The 18,429-nt window shown below is 38.5% G+C and overlaps 1 protein-coding gene across 1 annotated transcript; it reads right to left on the bottom strand.

Moving 5' to 3' along the window:
• Positions 1–3,210: 3,210 nt before the first annotated feature.
• On the bottom strand, positions 3,211–18,142 carry LOC149935389 (lipase member N-like). Its single transcript, XM_090154752.1, has 9 exons — positions 17,904–18,142; positions 15,978–16,185; positions 15,800–15,914; positions 14,420–14,570; positions 14,283–14,366; positions 11,030–11,194; positions 3,612–3,752; positions 3,427–3,546; positions 3,211–3,368 (listed from the first exon to the last, which is right to left on the bottom strand). The coding sequence occupies exons 1-9, from the start codon at positions 17,967–17,969 to the stop codon at positions 3,249–3,251; spliced, it is 1,170 nt and encodes a 389-aa protein (XP_090010878.1). The 5' UTR covers positions 17,970–18,142; the 3' UTR covers positions 3,211–3,248.
• Positions 18,143–18,429: the final 287 nt, after the last annotated feature.

The following is an 18,429-nucleotide window of genomic DNA, read 5'->3' as shown; positions in this document are numbered from 1 at the left end:
CCCCGCCGATAGAAAATGTTTTTCCTTTTTTTAGTGGCGCGAAAATCTACCACCAGGAGCGCCAGTCAATAGGGCCAAAAGTTTGTTTGAAGTCGCTCGTTAGCCGTCGAGCCCTTCGCTACTTAGCGCTAGCAGATGGAAGCGGCCAATGCTTTAAAAGTCGGGAAGCGAACTCTCTCTTCAAAAAGGGACGCGAATTTCCATCATAAAGGCACGCGCCAAATTCTTAATAGGGGGGTGGACGCGCGCCACCCTCCCCGCCAATAAAATCGCGCCTCGAATTTCCCCCCAAAATGTATTCGGAGGAAGAGCTTTAGCGTTATTTTTGATTTGTAACCGAATACGAAAACAATGAATATATCAAAGCGAACGCGTTAAAAAAAAAACAAAGTTTGTCGGTGGGTGTTGTCGATACGAACCCTCGAGGGGGTTTTTTGAAATTGAAAAGTGTCGGATCGTCGGCGAGGGTTTAAGTGTCGACGACGAAGTTCCGAAACGCGAATTGATCAGAAAACGCCCGAGTTGATTTCCCGATTTAGTCACGTGTGAAAATTTCGCGTCCTACAAAAAGCGTCCCTTTTCCCGGAGTTCCTTCGCCGGAGACGAACCCCTTTCAAATTCGGACGCGACGAGGACTCTCCAAAAAGAGGGGCGAAACGAATTTCCACTTTTAAAACGAAAACGGAGGTCATAATGAGGGCCTTAATTTAAAACGGAATGCTTCTATTTTCGGCCGGGGGCCCAACGAGGCAAATTGGAGGCGCCTTTTGTTTGACAGTCAACGCGAGACCTAATTGGGAAATATACCAAAGAATGGAATTTTAATGGGCAGATAGCGTGGGATTTACAATAAAGACCGTCGTACTTACGCTCAATTCTCTTTGCCATTCTTTGAAAGGTTTTCACGAGTCGAAAAGGCAGAGCGAAGAGCCCCAACGCGCCAGCCAGCGTTTCGAAGGGATCTGTTTGCAAGTGGTTCAAGCGGAGAGCACGACGCCGGATAGCCCTAGTCCCAGGTGCGATTCCGGACAGGATTCCAACTCGAATCATTACGACGGAGGCCTGGTCGAAGTGACCGACGGCGGCCACTGCGATTTGAGTTTGTCCGGCAACTCGGCCACCAAGAAACCCCGGCGAAGGAGAACCGCTTTCACCCAAACGCAGCTGTCCTTTCTAGAGAGGAGGTTCCGATGTCAGAAGTACTTGAGCGTGGCGGACCGTGGCAACGTCGCCGAATCCTTGTCTTTAACGGAGACGCAAGTCAAAACGTGGTATCAAAACAGAAGGTAAAAACCTCACCTAACAGAGCCCCCACTCACATCTTAAAATTTTTATAGGAAAAATATGATTATTTCTAAAAATATAGGACTTTATAAAACTATTTTTACAAAATTATAGGATTTTATAGGGCTATATATGCTATTTCATTTACTAACTTCATGCATTTAAAAACAAAATCTATATTTAGATAAATCTTTGATTTTTACTTAAAAATAAACTATTTAAGCATTTTATTCGATTTTATTACAAAAATATACTAGTAGCTAACCACGTTAACAATAACTAAAGTATAGACTAGAATGACTTGGTATAGGAATTTAACCTATAGCTAAATCTAGCAATTTACTGATATGGAGACTACCCGAGGTGTAACAAACCGATTTTGTTTAAACTCGGGTGTTTGGTAGACCTTCATGTAACTTGAAAAACCCTAAAGGGAATTTATTCAATGGGCAACCGTTTTGCCATGGAAACCAAAAATGTTTTTGACAACACAAAATGGAAATTTTCCCATTGAAAATAACATGGGAATCTGACCAATTTTAAAAAAAATAAATTTTTGAAAATGCTTAAAATAGAAAATATAAATAAAAAAATAATGAAAAAGTTCGAAATTGATTAAAATTTTTACAGGGGGTACCCTTAAAATTGGTAAGATTCCCAGGTTTTATTCAATGGGAAAATTTCCATTTCGTGTTGTCAAAAACATTTATGGTTGCCATAGCAAAACGGTTGCCCATTGAATAAATTCCCTTTAGGGTTTTTCAAGTTATATGAAGGTCTACCAAACCCCCGAGTTTGAACTAAATCGGTGTGTTACACCTCGGGTCGTCTCCTTGTGAGCGGCTGGATTTGAAATGGGCAAAATATCAAAATTATAGGATTTTATAGGACTTTTGGGGGATTTTGCTAAAAATATAGGATGTTATAGGACATTTGTGAAAATATAGGATTTTATAGGACCTCTGGGACCCCTACACCTAATGAATCATTAGTAATGACTAGTGTTGTAAGTCGGAACATTTTCCGCGGAAAATTTCCCGCTCGGAAAATTTTCCGGAAAATTACCGAGGCCTTTTTTCCGGAAAATTTTCCGTATTTTTCCGAAAAATATTAAAAACGTTTTCATTCCATGATTTGTCTAATATATTGTTTGCAAATTTAAATAAAGCGGCATTTTCACCTCATTTTTTCTAATCTAAAAGTAAAACTAAACCTATAGACTAGTTTAAACTGGTTGAAATGTAACACTATTAATGTTTTGTACTATGTTTACTGATATTAGTCATTTTAAATCGATAAAAAGTTTAAAACATTAAAAACCCTTGAAAAGTAATTTATGTTTAAATTTTTTATTTTTCCGATTTGCGGAAAATTTCCCGGAAAATTTTCTGGAAATTTTTCCGCATTTTATTTTTCCGGAAAATTAACAACCCTAAATGACTGTACTGACTATTTGACCTGATCGACCTTTGTATATTTTGAACAGAACTAAATGGAAGAGACAAAACAACATTCGCATGGAGCAGATACGAAGACAAGTACGTGACGGCAACTGTAAAGAGGCCGGCAGCGCGGCGTCGATGTCCTACCTGGCTTCGTCCAGCGTCGAGCAGGGAAACCCTTTCCTGGTACCCCAACCCTACTGCGACTCGTGCGTGGTCCCCAACGCGGATGTCACATCCAGCGGACCCTCGTCCAGCGTTCCGGTCAACGCGGCCACGTTCTTATTCCCCGGCTCTCACCTGAGAAACGTTTACGTGTCGGCGGGCTACCGCCTTTGATCTGACCAATCAGCGCAACCGGATCCCGATTTAAATTACCCCTCCCTCACCGATGTAAATATATTTCAGTAATAAAACGGAAATAAAGTTAAAAAAAAACTTTGATTTATTTCTTTTAAAAGCACTTTTCAATTAGGTTAAAAAAACCTCGAAACAGGGCGATTTCGAAAAGACGCGTTTGTTCTAAAATCTAAGGTACTCCAAGACTAGCGAATAAACATATTTGTACGTTTCCAGACCCCAGACGAAATCCATGTGGCTCCACTTATCATATTGTATCCGATGGAACGCCAATACGCGAGCCTACGTTACCATTTAAATTAATTAAATTAATTACAAAGATTTTTTCCATTCGCCTCACGTTCAGCAATTCGTCCTTGAATCGTTGGACGTCCATGGGTGGCACCATTCTATCATTATTCCCATACAAAATGGCGATGGGAATCTTCACTTTGTCCAGAGGGTAAATCGGTGGTGTATCCTTTAGGAAAAACAAATCCTAATTACATTGCCATAAAATCGCCGATTTTAAACGTCTTCGTTTACCTGTCCATATTTTACACGATTTTCTTTTTGCCCGAAGTCGTATTTGCAGAACACTTTCCCGGTGCCTTGTTGCACGCTGTGTTTGATCATACGAAATGAGATTCCGTTCGGGATATTCGATAGGTAAACTGCGAGCCTTGTCTGTGGAGAATTTAAGCAACGGAAATCATTCATGTGGGTACCTAATCACCACCTTCCCAGGTAGCAAAAACCCGTTATAATAACGTGTTTTAGGAATGTCGAAATAATGTTTTCAAAAACGTTTTCATTCAGTTGAGTATGTCACCAAAAATAATGTTTTTTCGGACGTTTCTGGGACGTTAAAACTACGTTTAATTATTGTGTATTTTAAGTGACAGAAACACCTCAGAAACGTCGAAATTGCGTGGAAAACAAGTCGAAATTCGGTTTTTATCATATTGAAATGTGGTTACCAATACGTTAAAGGTTTACTATTTAAATGTCAATATATAGATTTAAAACCGTTTTAGATTCGTTTCAAAACGTTGATATTTGGTTTTTTTCCTGGTCAGAAATTGTACTCAAATCAGAGATCCTACAGTGAAAGAGACGCGAAAGACTAGTTTCCCCTCGTATCACCATAAGTAACATAAGAGCTATAAGTATGACTATTGCTTTAAGGGGGAAGACTACTGTGGCCATTGTCTACTTTCGCGCTATTTCAAGCTGAACTCTTTTAAATTCGTATTTTAACTTATAAAATTAATATTTAAGTTTAGAACAGCCTCTTGTTTAGTGCCTAAAATAATTTTTACAATTTTAAATTTTAAATTAATTAAGTTATTACGTTTTAATTCGGACCCCCGGAGCTAAACAAGTTGGGCAAGCGCCCAAACTACCCTTTAGTTAGAACCTTATATCTCGTTAACTATTAATATTAGAATCATCAAAATTATTTTAAGCACTATAGGAAGGTTCAGCCTAATAAGAAAAATATAATCCAATTATGTTATTGTTAAAACAGAAACGTTCAGCTTGAACGAAAAAGAGGCTTTTACTATATTCTTTCCCCTTAATGCCAATTTTTTAACCGAACCTTTTTTCGGCACTGATACTCTCTTGAAAAAAAATTAAGCCTAATATCGGAGAGCACGTTCTGGAGTCGCGAGGGGCTTTGGCTTTGTTTCGAAGCCCGCGTGTAAATCACGCGTGATAAATTAAAACATGAGCTCGTGGCGCGGAGAAAAACCTTCTTAATTTTTATCATTTTCCAGATATTTCGGCTTAGCGGAAGTCTCGCGTATTTTAGACATTAGAGGGCTCTGTGCTGAGAAAACATCTTGATTACGCAATAAATATGAAAATCAGTTTGGTTGTAAATCTCATTAATTGTCCTACTTATTGTTATTTATTACTTATGGTATTACACACTACCAGAAGTAAATGAACCAAAGTTATCAAAATAGCGCTCAGAATCGGAGGGCGTTTTCCTTATGAAAATGATGAGAACATCGAGTCAAATAAAAGCTCATTTCCATCCCTGTCTTTTGACGCGATAAATTGCACTCGGGACTATTTCTATGTATAAAAAATGGTTTAATAAAAACAAACTTTTTTTCGGCCTAGAAGCGCTCAAAATTTCAAATTCGACGTAAAAATGTAACTTCATAAGGAAAACGCCCCCAACATGGGGAGTATAGCAGTCTGATACATCGGTTCATTTACTTCTGACACTACTGAACGGCCTTCTTTTTTCAAGATGCCTAGCTCTACACCAAAAATCTACCCTAGAATATAACCTAATGAACCAAACAAAACACTTACTTAAAAATTGGGGAAACCCGCGTTTGGGTAGATAAGTCCCTCTTGCTGTACTTCCCAATTAAATTAAATTAATTTAATTAACTAAGTAATTAATTAATTTATTTTGTAAATATTTGTGTATACATATTCTGTATTTAAAAATTTTAGATTTATATTTTAATTTAATCTGTACCTGTGATTCATATGAACTCCTTCCTATTTTAAAAGGACCATTGTATTTTTGGAAGGTAATTAAAATATTCATTCATCCATTGTGGCGCCGATCTTGCGGCGGATATTAAAGTTTTTAAATTCAAAATAACCGCGCCAAACAGCTTTTCAAAAAGGTAAATATAAAACATTTAAGTTTGCCGTGCCTTTACACGGTGGTAATTTCATCACCCGCCGATACTAGCGTTGTTATCACCCAAGATAATATAGAACTCCCTACCCTAGATTCGAATTCTGGGAGCTTTCTGATTGACGGTTTGGTAACGAAGTAAGTGATTACCATTGAGTTGGGAATATTAATCTAGAGATCCAATCAAATCTGCTCCCCGCGAAACAAGTTTTTGAAAATTACGAATGTGCCGTCTTCTCTAAAATGACGAGAAAACGTTATCATACGACCCGTGGCACCATCCATTATTTTTGAAAAAAAATATTTTTGCCGGAAAACGCGTCTTATTTGAACGAACCCTTGAGAGATAGACGGCGCCACGGGTAGAATGATCAAGTTTATCGCCATTTGGGAGCAGACGGCAGTGTTCTTATTTTTTAAAAACTCGTTTCGCGAAATACTGAAATCCGACGTTTTGATTGGACCTCTAGATTAATATTCCCAACTCAATGGTGATTACCTACTTCTGGCACTTTATCTCCGAAAAATCAGCTGTATTGTCCTATTAGGCTAACACGGCCAACTTTATTATTGTTATTTGGCGATACGGGGTTTAAGCATTAAGGAAAAGCAGACTTTCGCGTGTCTTTTACTGTAGGATCTCCGTTAAAACCTAAAAACCACGGCTTCTTTACACAGGTTAGAATTGAAATTTCAAAAACGATATGTGGGGGACCGTTTCGAATTGCCAGCCCGCGGCCGAGGAGAATTATAGCGTTCGATGCGCCATCAAGCGATGAATTGTTGAATGAAACTATATTTTAGATAGTTTGGTGTGTTTTTATGGAATATGGAGTGGTGACTCGTGATGTTTATTTTAGTTTCTGAAGATAATTGAAATAGCAGTGTAGAGGTAAATTATTATGTTACATCTTTACATTGTTTATTAAATAAACAAGTCTTTGACAAATTGGCTATTTTTAACAATAGGTACTTTTTGCTTTTTTTGGGTTTTTTTTGTGTATTATTTGTCAAGGATTACAATAATGCAAACGTTTTAACCGAAATTTATTATTTAGAAAGATATGATACATTTAAAATTGTTACTTGCCAGCAATTTTTACCTCGGAAAATACTACATATTTCGAGATTTTTGTACGTGTTGGATGAGGTAGGACTGATGGCGAATTAGATTTAACGACAGGATATTACTAAATTTTTAAAACGTGTGCAAACCGAAAATGTGTTTTCTACGGTGAATGCAATTCGCTAGATACTAGGTACGATTTCACTGGATACGATGTCCGTAGGTGGGGTTAATATATGCATCCAGGAGGAGGGAAAACTCTTTAGTGTGGGATCGATTCATCTCTCAGTCGCTCTCCCTTTAATTCGCACCACAAGAGACTATACTAGGTACTGTCCTCTAGGTCGCGTTATAGATGGCACAGCTTGATTAGCAAGAATGGGGCTGGAGTGGCGACGCGCGCCCCCAGCGCTCGAGCGAAGTGAGTGCGCGGCACCGTGAGGCGCCAATACTTCGTTTACGATTCCAGTTTTACTTTTAGTTTGGAACTTGCTTATCGGTTGTAGTTTTGCTTTAGACAGAAATTATGTTTTACTTTTGCTTTCGGTTACTTTACCTAGTAAAAATTTCACTGCGGTCATGTTGTTGTGCGTTCTTCTGTTTCTCCTATACTAAATTTTTTATATTAAATTTAGTAATATCTTGCCGTGAAATATATTTCGTCATCAGTCCTACCTCATGCAACACGTACAAAGATCTCGGAATATGTCGTATTTTCCGTTGTAAAAATTGCTGGGCTAGTCAGACTTGTAAATAGTGTATATTTTTAAGAGTCCACTGGACCCGGAGCCCTCCGCCGATCTATTTTTTCGACGAGTGCGAGACTCTTCCCCCTTTTTTCACCCCCGTCGTCTAAATTTATATGTTCTTCAATCTCTCTTTATTCCTCCATTTTATATTCGAAAATAAATGTAACCTAACCAGGCTAAGCCTATAAAATTTTAATTGTAATTATAAAAGAGAACTGCAGCATTATTTCATTATATATTCATTATAAGTTTACATATTTTCATATATAATCGTGATCGGGTAAATTAAAATGCTCGTAAATGTTATCACAATTAATTTAACCATTGAAGTCGGGCTTAATTTTTTGCTACCTTTATTAATTTTAATAAAACTACATTTTGGTCTTCAATGGCACTTTTACAATGACTATGCCCAAAAGTGTCATAATTACCAAAAGTGTGTCAATCGGACCTATTTCATAATGAATGTTACGAGCGAAATACAACTTGGGAAGGGAAAGTATGCCTTGGGGAGGGAAGGAAGTTAAAACCAACAAATAACGCCTCCTAGTGAGGAACGGAGGAACTAAGTAGCACTGGTCAAAGTTAGTTTATTTTTTAGATTTTTCATCTTTCTGTGGAGATGCTATCGCCATCTACCTACGATATAATACCATAGACTAAAAAAAGATCCAGAAAGGCGACCATAAATTGTCTTTTAGGTGGTCGATCTCGAGTCGAGCATTCATTAAACCTTTAGCATACTAAAGTACAGGGATTGTCACACTTTTGGTAATTTTGTCACTTTTGCTATGCCTAATGGAATAGAGAGCAAGACTAACTAATAACGAATTAACGATGTATGAAAATTATTCCCCACACGGGCCACACCTGTTTAAGTTAAGAGGTTTTTCCGTGGTAGGCCCAAGTTTACCAAATTTTTCATTGGTCATTGTCAATTTCTATAGGCCTCACAGATAAGTAGATAGGGGAGCTCTAGCTCTGTGGCCCAGTCCGACTAATATTCGGAGAGCTGAAATAGTGGCGGTCAGTATACACTATACCAAGAATGTATTGAAGTTGCTATACAGGTGTCTCAAAGAGAAAAATATTTCGACTTTTTATTTAATTATCGAAATTTTCCCTCTTTTTACACAGCTGACGATGGGGCCTAATTTGAGGGAGTCCCGTGGACTCTTTACTCCCTTCTAAAGACATTATTTTAGGAGTCCCGTGATTTTTTTCAGAGATTTTGACGCGTGGACTGCCGCTATTTACAAGTCTGGGGCTAGTTACAATTTTACATTGATCATATCTTTCTAAATAAGAAATTGCGGTTAAAACTTTTTGCATTCTTGTAATCCTTGACAAATAATAAACCAAAAAAAAAATTAAAACAACCAAAAAAACAAAAGTAACTATTGTTGAACGCCTTTCCCCCGTCTCGCGCGGGGGGAAAGACAAAACGTCACCGGCGTTTGATTACCATCGCGTTAGGTGACGTAAATTTTAAGCAGCCAATGAAATACAGGGACTATTCGTTTTATTTTAAGCGGAGGAGCGTACTGGGGGAACCAACGGGTGGATTGAGAGAAAGGTTGAAAAATGTCTCGACATATTCATTCTCCCCGAGTATAAATCAATACATTCTTGATTTAATCATATATTTCTTAATTTAGCCATTTCTCATGTTTAGTTAACACATGGCTAAGCCGTGGGAAACATTTTTTTCGCGCTTTAGGAGTAGAGAGAGGCCTGTTAGTAGCCTCACCTGCATTCTAATTTAAATTATTGATAGCATATGTATCATAATTGTTCAAAGGTATGCCACTAACGGTTTGTTTCCCAGATATTGCGTCATCCGTACCCTACCTAATATTTGACTTCATATTTGATGTCATATAAGACGTCATCGAATCTCAAATGCCGATTTTGCCGTCGCACAATTATCTCTCGTCTGATAAACCGACGGCCATTATTATATGCCACGCGAGCCAACAGCTCCCTACACTAACTATTACCGTTAACCTAGTTAATAAATCATTTACCCTCCGTTATAATTTAAGAAACTCGCTATGCGCCTATATTAAGAAGCAGGTAAAAATGTCGACCCACCCTACGAAATTTGAATTTATATGGAAACGAATTTCTTGACTCGCATAGTTTCGTCACTTTCGTGTTTTCGGTTTAAAACCGTCTGCGTTTCAGACGACGCGTAACGAAATAGCAGTTTCTTATTGGTCTTCCATATAAATTCAAATTTTGCTAGGTGGGTCAGCATTTTTAACCATCTTAAAATATAGGCGTGTTGGATATATTTCGCCACGCACTCATAGAAATAGAAATGAGACTAGAAGCATGATTAGATTGTGGTGAGATGTACGAGTTAGAAGGCCGCCATGAGAGTAGAATCACCAGTATTCTTTGTGGAAGCACGCCATCTATTTTTTAAAAGTAGAAAGTTTAAATTTTTTTAAATAGATGGCGCATTTTTGCGTGAATTAGTAGTGACTACACTCTCATGCCACCCATCTAGCTTGCCCGTTTTCCTTGAAATTACCGGATAGCGCAGTGGTTCTAGTCTCTTTTATATTTCTATGCCCGCACTAGGCAGTGTTGCCAGATTGTGGTAATTTTTTTCAAAAACGTTGATTTTGTGGGAATTTTCACGTCTGCGGGTATTTATCCTATGCTTTTTTTAATTTGACTATCAATAAAAAGCTCAAAATTATTTTCGTGAATCTTTGGATTTTATAAATATAAAGGAAGCGCCTCCTAATACTACAACCAATCAATGCATATACCTAACAACTAAATTGTAATTAAAAATTGAAATTTCAATAAAATTTAATTTTTAAAAGTTCGTTTCCCAAAAAATTTTGAAATTATGGCATGTTTTCCGTTGAGTTTTCGTTGGGGGCAGGGCTAAATCAAAGATAATATAACTACGTACCCTAGATTCGAAATCTCGGCGTTTCTCGTGAGGCTTTTACTGAGTTCGCGCCGGAAGTCGGAAAAATCGGGCTCCATAGCAGGGTGAGAAATAAGGAATTTCAAGAGATAACCCAAAATTATATTACTCACCTTTAGTTTTTAGAGCTACAGGCATGATCCATTATTGTTTTAAAACAATATAACGAAAAAATATCTGGTATCTTGAAAACCGCAAGTCAAAAACCACGGCGCAATTTTGACTAAAACTTTACGTTTTAACTATATGTCGGTAGCCCTGCTAGCTCCATGGAGGCAGTTTTTTCCGACTTCCGCCGGGAACTCAGTAAGAGCCTGCGTTACGTGCAAGGAGCTTGATTTCCAATATAGGGTACGTAGTTATATTATCTTTGGCTAAATAGGGGTGTGGGAATTTACTATCCAGCAATGGGAATTTCGACTTTCGAACATGGCAACACTGGCACTATGTTTTCTTTCATAACATTAGCATAGGGAGAGGAATACGTCTTAGCAACTGTATTTTATCGGCGTTAATCGGCATACTTACGTAATTTAATTGTCGATTGGAAGAAGGCCCCGTGATCATTGGAATGATTTTCTTACACAGCGGCCTGATCAACCGGTTTCCACAAACAATGGCGGGGATTTGGTTCGTCGGAGAGTTTTTGCCGAAGAGGCCGAACGTATCAATGCCGACCAGAGTAGCCAGACGCTGCGTTGCAATTAGCGATATTAAAATTAAATCAAACTTGATATCAAGAATGTAATCAATTATTCTTAGAGATAATGGCTATATTCAGACGATTTTTAACGTTACTCTCGAGCACAGGGCCGTACAGAAGGCACGGTCACACGATAACTAAAACACTAACTAGTTAAATACCTAATTAAGTCGTCGTCTGATCAAAACGAGTAGCGGAGATACCTGTTGTCAAGTCGGTTCGGCTGCGCTGGTTTCGGAAGCAACACGGAGACAGTTCGGCGGTAGTTATGATGATACAGCATTTTTTTGCAGGGCCGTCTTAAGGCATGGGCTAAATGGGCTAAATGGGCTACAGCCCAGGGCCCCCAGCCAGTTTTTGAGCCCCGGAAAGGCCAGTCATACAGTCTCTACTCTAGGGATAAGGGTTTATTTGGTTAAATATTATTTATGCCATTTATTATTATGCATCTTTTAGTTACGGCTAAAATATTTCACTATTTTGACTCATCGCCACATCGCGTATCCTACGGTACCAACAATTTCTAAAACCTAACAGAGTCACTCAGTAAAAATCTTATTTTCAGTAGGCCTATGTTATACTTTTGAAATTAAAAGTTTTGTTTTTATTATTGTGTAGTTGAATTAGATAACGGACATACAAAGGCTGACCGTTGGGGATTGCAAAGGCCTTAAGAACTAATTTGGCCCAGGGCCCCAAAAGGTCTTAAGACGGGCCTGATTTTGTTGCTACATTTTTGCGATAAACCAGTGATTGGACTATACTACAATCATGGTAAAAGTCTTTAATACTTCGTTGTCGTGTATCCTGCTTTATTAAAAAATAAAAGCACGCAATAAAGATTAATACCCTATGTCCATAATATTTTCTCAAAGTTTGTCACTTTGGCGAATATTTTACTGGAAAGGGGAGTACCCGAGGTATTTATTGCCGATTTTGTTCAAAGTCGGGCGTGATGTAGACCTATATGAGATATTAAATTTCCCAAAAGGAGACGTTGCACTACCATGGCAACCGAAAATGTTTTTGACCACTTAACACAAAAAAATCTCCATTTAAAATAAGCATAAGATTTTCTCGGTTTCACAGGTAATATTTTTTTAATTTTAAAATCACGAAATGGGTAATTTTAGACCACATTTAGGTAAATTTCATCAAGTTTGGGTAAATTGGGACATTCCTAGGGTAAAATTGGAACAATTTTTGAGTAAAATAAGGAAAAATTCTTATTTTTGTTTTAAGTGGTTGCCATGACAAATTTCAAATCTCATATAGGTCTACATTACGCCTGACTTTGAACAAAATCGGCAATAAACACCTCGGGCGCTGTCGAAAGCTACGTGTGACGCGTTAGCGAGCGGACGCAGAACGGCGACAAAGCCCGTAATGCAGTAGGTTAAGTTAATACTAGTTGCTATGTAAGGCCCGTGTGACCTTCTTCGAAACTAAGTTTAAAACTAACTATTTAAACGGTTCCGATGCTAGTTTATTCTAAGGAGTTCACACGGGCTTACATAGCAACTAGTATTAATAGTTATTGCGTGCTTGTATTTTTAAACAAAGCAGTATACACGACGACGAAGTATTGAAGTATAGACTTCAGTCCAATGGGCCTTTTAGCATAGTCGTAGTATAGTCCAATCACTTCATGTACCCTGGTTTATCGCAAAAACATAGCCACCAAATGCTGTATCATCATAACTACCCGCCAAAGAGCCGTCTTCGTGTTGCTCCCGAAACCAGCGCAGCCGAACCGAGTTGACAACAGGCATCTCCGCTACTCGTTTTGATCAAACGACGATAAATTGGCAAGTGTTTTAGTTGTCGTGTGACCGTGCCTTACGAGTAAGCTCCTCCCACCCTCACTTGTGCCGGTGGGGAATTATACCATGACATCCGCGGTTCGCGCAATGAGGTAGAATAAATAGAGATCCAAATCCGCCTTCCACAAGACCAGGGCCGTGCTTATGGGGGGGAGGGGGGGGCGAGCCGGGCCGTCACCCAGGGCCGCTAAAAATGTACCATAGGGATGTATATACCGGAGGGCCTCTACACTCACAAGGAGACATCCTGAAGTGTAATCCACCGATTTTGTTCAAACTCGGGGGATTGGTAGCCCTTCATGTATCATGAAAAATCCTAAAGGGAATTTATTCAATGGGCAACCGTTTTGCCATGGCAACGAAAAATATTTTTGATAATAAAAAATTTAAATTTTCCCTTTGAAAATAACATGGGATTCAGACCGATTCCTAGGGGCCCCCTGTGAAAAATTTTAAAAAATTTCAAAAATGCAAAAAATAGATAAAAATTGACAAAAAAAAAACATCAAAACTGATCAACATTTGATCAATTTGAGGTCAAAATCCCATGTTATTTGCAATGAGAAAATTTAATATTTTGTGTTGTCAAAAACATTTTTGGTTGCCATGGCAAAACGGTTGCCCATTGAATAAATTCCCTTTAGGATTTTTCATGATACATGAAGGGCTACCAATCCCCCGAGTTTGAACAAAATCTGTGGGTTACACTTCGGGATGTCTCCTTGTCAGTTTCACCCATGCATTTCGCCCGGGGCCGCGAGACCTCTAAGCACGGCCCTGTCCAAGACCTACCGTTTCGCGGGATAGTATTTGTTGAGTTGGAGAGTTAGGCGTAGTAAATTAACATAATCAAATCGTGTTGGCGCCATCTATCGCGTTATTGGAAAACTAAACCTTAATATATTTTGCAAGTGTCTGCTTATAGAAACAGATGGCGCCATCTATCGCGTTATTGGAAAACTAAACCTTAATATATTTTGCAAAAGTGTCTGCTTATAGAAACAGATGGCGCCATCTATCGCGTTATTGGAAAACTAAACCTTAATATATTTTGCAAAAGTGTCTGCTTATAGAAACAGATGGCGCGCCAACACGATTGGATAAAGTTGAAACTTAGCCTAATTCTCCAACTCAAATACAACGTGTCCCGCGAATCCCAGATTTGTTTTGATCTCTAGTTCATATTCTACCTCATTGCGTTCGAGTGATTATAGTCATAATCCCAAATTATAAATAAATGTACGTCTATATTTACCGTTAAACCTGGCAGAACCATATTTAGTTCGGTTCTCATATTTCTGATATAAACGGCGGGCGCCATCGCGACGACTGAATGTACCTGCAAAACTGGCCCTTTTAGCACTGACCACGAAACCCAGAAATGACGCGTACCATTTTCTGATATCGCGGTTGCTCGCTGAGCAGCGCCATGACGATATTGATACCGAGAGAAAAACCTACGATACGAACAGTCTTGGTTCTAGTGACGGTTGTGACGTAAATTAACATTGATTTCAGATCGTACTTGGCCATTTCGTCCCATCTACAAAGAAACACTTCCAGTTTAGACAAATATACGTTCGTCGAAAGTCCGAAGAAAATATAGAAGAGGAATAACAACTTGGTCAAATTATCGTTTCGGGGTATTGTAACTTCCGGTCTTAAAGATCCGCAGAATCGTTTGAAATATTCGGGTCAAATTTCAGGTAGCTCCTCCCCTTTGAGTCACGTGACTCGGGCATTACCTTCCCGATAAACATGGGTTTCTATAGACCCACCATCAAAATTCAAACGATTCGGTCGCTTTTCGGTGGCCTTTTAAGCTTAATCTACAGAAATATATAATAACCGGAAATTACCGTGCTAGATCCGCTATTCGTAGCTTGGTCGTAGTGTCATTGGCATACGTCTTAGCTAAGCGGCCGCCATGTTATTATTTTTACGTCACAGATCACGAGGCAAACCCCACAGGATCCGGCGAAATGGTCACGGGCTATTCTTTAGTCTCTGGGACAACGGGAAATGAAGTAACGTAGAACTGACGAAGATTTGTTTTATTTACTAGACAGTACTACAGCTGAACACTTTTTTCAACGGATAATGAAGTAACGGATAACTGATGAAGATAGGTTAGGTTAGTCTTCGTCATTTCTACGTTACTTCATTTTTCGTTGAAAATATATAATACTATCTAATGAATAAAACTCATCAGTTCTACGTTACTTCATTTTCCGTTGTCCCAATCAGGGCTGGACATAAGGATATTTTTTCTAGCAGTCAGCCCTCCTATCTTAATTTATTTTAGTAGTCACCGACTAGTAGGGGTAAAAATTGGGGTATAAAAACCATAAGAACAGCCAACATTTTGCTTTCCCTGTCAGAAATAAATTAGGAGAATATTATCACTTGAGTTACATAATGCGTTTTTTTAAATAAAATGTGATTGATGAATGATGAATTTATGATACGCCATTATTTATGAACATTTAGGTAAATTTTTCACTCGTCAAATTGACTAGTGAGGCCCAGATTTCTATTAATTTTAGTATTCAGAGCATTTATTTTAGTAGTCAAATGCCGTGCCTAGTGGCTTATGTCCAACCCTGGTCCCAATTACAGAAGAATATCATAATCACGTGACTGCCATGGGCGTCTTAATGTCATGGCCGACCTACACGTATAACCATAGCAACGAACACGAGCCACACCCAGCACGAGCAATCTACGAATTCCTTGTCGATATTTTCTATAGAAACAGTCTACGAAACGTACGAGTATGCCCAAAATTCGTCGCTAGCGGTCGATAGCGAGACGTGATTCTGTCCGTACTCATTGCCTCGCACGTTCCCCAGCCAAACGTCGTAGCCGGCGTCCGCCAATATAAATCCTGTCGAGATATTTACGCCGTTTTAAAATAGGCCTCGGTTCTCCGTCACTTATAGCTTCTTACCTAAGCTCTGATTGGGAAAATTCCACACCCAATCGGCGCTGCTTTCCGCTATGCCGTGCATCAACAAAACCGCCGGTTTCGGCGCCAGGGAGCTTTCCCGTTGCTCGCTTCTCGGTCGTGGTATTCTTTGAATCCCGATAACGTAACCATCCTCGGTTTGAATCCAATGTTCCTCGACATCGTAGCCTTTACTCGTTATAAGCTGACTCTTTAAGAGAGGTGGGAAATGGGAATAGCTTTTGCGTCTCACTAATATCACAAGTGTACAATACAGATCTTACGAGATAACTTTTCATCTACCTAACCCGTTAATATCATTCGTACCATACACCTATCAACCGTAAGTTTGAAACGGCGATAGGACCTTTAATACCCACCACTGGAATGTCGAGATTGAAGAAACCACGAGATATTTTAAGGCCCGACCACGGCCTACGTTATTTATTAGAATCGGCTCTACGCTACCTGGTGGGGAAAACAAGCAAACTTTATCAACCCCTCCCTCTCCCTACGGATCTCGAGTTTTCTCTACCGTATGTTAACCAATCATCTTGACTCTTGAAATCAATATAGCGGTAGATGTTACGAAGTAAGGCGCGTTTAACGCAACAGAATTAGTAGTATAAGTAGTTATTTAAAGAAACAATTTAAACAATGCATAATTGTAGTTCAGAAATTTCTAAACTAAAGAAAAATATTAGTACGCAATATAATTGGTTTTTGTTAAATATAATAACTACTAAAGAAAAAACGTAGGTTGTCATATACCAGTATTAGCCTTTGACAGGCTTATGATAATTTAGAACTCCGTACGCTAGATTCGCATTCTGAGAACTTTCTGATAGATGGTTTTTAAACGAAGTGTCTACCCACTTCCGACATGTGACCTCCGAAAAATCGACCTCCGTCGGTCGTTGCCATAGTCCTATCACGGCTAACTTTGATGACGGGCTGTTACGCGAACAACCCGTCATCAAAATTAACCATGGTCTTATCTATAGTTGGGTACCATGGTAACTATGAATCTAATTTTTTCGGAGTTCCGGCTCCAGGGGAATTTTTTTAAATGCTTCTTGGAAGAAAACAATGCGGTCGAAATTCATCATATAACGAGTTTCTAAAACTATTACAAAGGGTAAATTATTTAATAATTAGGACATATTCCTATGCGGGGTAATAGACGCTTCAATAAAACATCTTCAAGGAAATCGCCAAGGAGTAATATTTCCGAGAACCAGGACCTTAAAGTTACTGATTGTAGATATAATGGAAACTTTTCACAAGTATTTGCTTTTATCCAGGTAGCTTTTTTTTAAATTTTAAACCTTAGCAAAAACCCGATGTTTTGTTTACGGGTGAAAGTTCAATTAATGTCTGAATCTCGCAAGGAAGAAACGCTGGGACGACGCAAAAAATTGTACTCTTGGACATTTGGTTGTTCCGGCGTTTCGGCCATTGAATTGGGAATAATACTGCTAGAATTACAATTACGATTTCGGTTGCCATGGTTACGTGGGATCTGTTCTGATAAGACTGTACGAAATTCATCTTTATAATTAGACTGTAGCGCGATCTATATTTTGTAAAGTTATATGGCTAAAAATAAATAATTATTAGCTAACTCATCGTAACTTGAGTTAAAAAGGATCGTGTTGACAGAATAAAATTATTTTTAAACAACTTCAAATGTTTGTTTGTTACGAGTAATCATACATTTCAATTTCGCATCAGATTCGCGAAAAAATTCAATTGCAATAAAGTTGCCACCACTAGAAACAGATGCCGCCACGGTAGAACGATAAAGTTGATAAAGTCTCCTTATTGAACGAAATTAGTCCCGCGCCAGCCAGATTTAGTTGTACCTCTATTTATTCCCAACTCAATGGTTTCGGCTCTAGTGAAAACTAGGCATAAAACATCGTATACTTGCCACATTTTTGTCAACGTCGGGATCCTCGATTCCGTGTTTGTACCACGCTTCGTCAGAATCATTATTTCTTTCAAATACAAACGCGTAATTAAGGCATAACAAAGTTAAGATTAAAGTAGTCTTAAAAGCGAACGTGTGGCTGGGTCTTAGTTGAATCATTCGGCCGGTGACTGGTCAATTCGAAGGCGAACAATTGTCTAACGATCGAGATTACTGTATTAACCGACTTCGAAATAATCAAGAAATTAAGGCATTAAAAAACAGATTGAGAAACGTGTCAACAATTTTTTAAAGCCTTTTTCAACAGATTTTAGGTGTGTTTCACTTTTCGACCAAGTTGGGGTTTCCAAAATAATAAAAATTAAATATTTTCCATAATTTTGTCTTAAAAATCATAATTTAATAAAAACTTAAGATCTAAATGGCTGGGGTGCACAAGGAACCTCATTTAGAAGTGCCAGGTTGGGTCTGGCCCTACCACCCAACCCTATAATTATAATAACCAAGACAGAAACACATAAC

This window comes from Leiobunum rupestre, chromosome 7 (assembly GCF_980474605.1).
Source record: "Leiobunum rupestre chromosome 7, qqLeiRupe1.1.hap1, whole genome shotgun sequence".
NCBI classification, from domain to species: domain Eukaryota; kingdom Metazoa; phylum Arthropoda; class Arachnida; order Opiliones; family Sclerosomatidae; genus Leiobunum; species Leiobunum rupestre.
The sequence above is the reverse complement of the archived record's forward strand: the minus strand, read 5'-3'. Positions and strand labels throughout refer to the sequence as shown.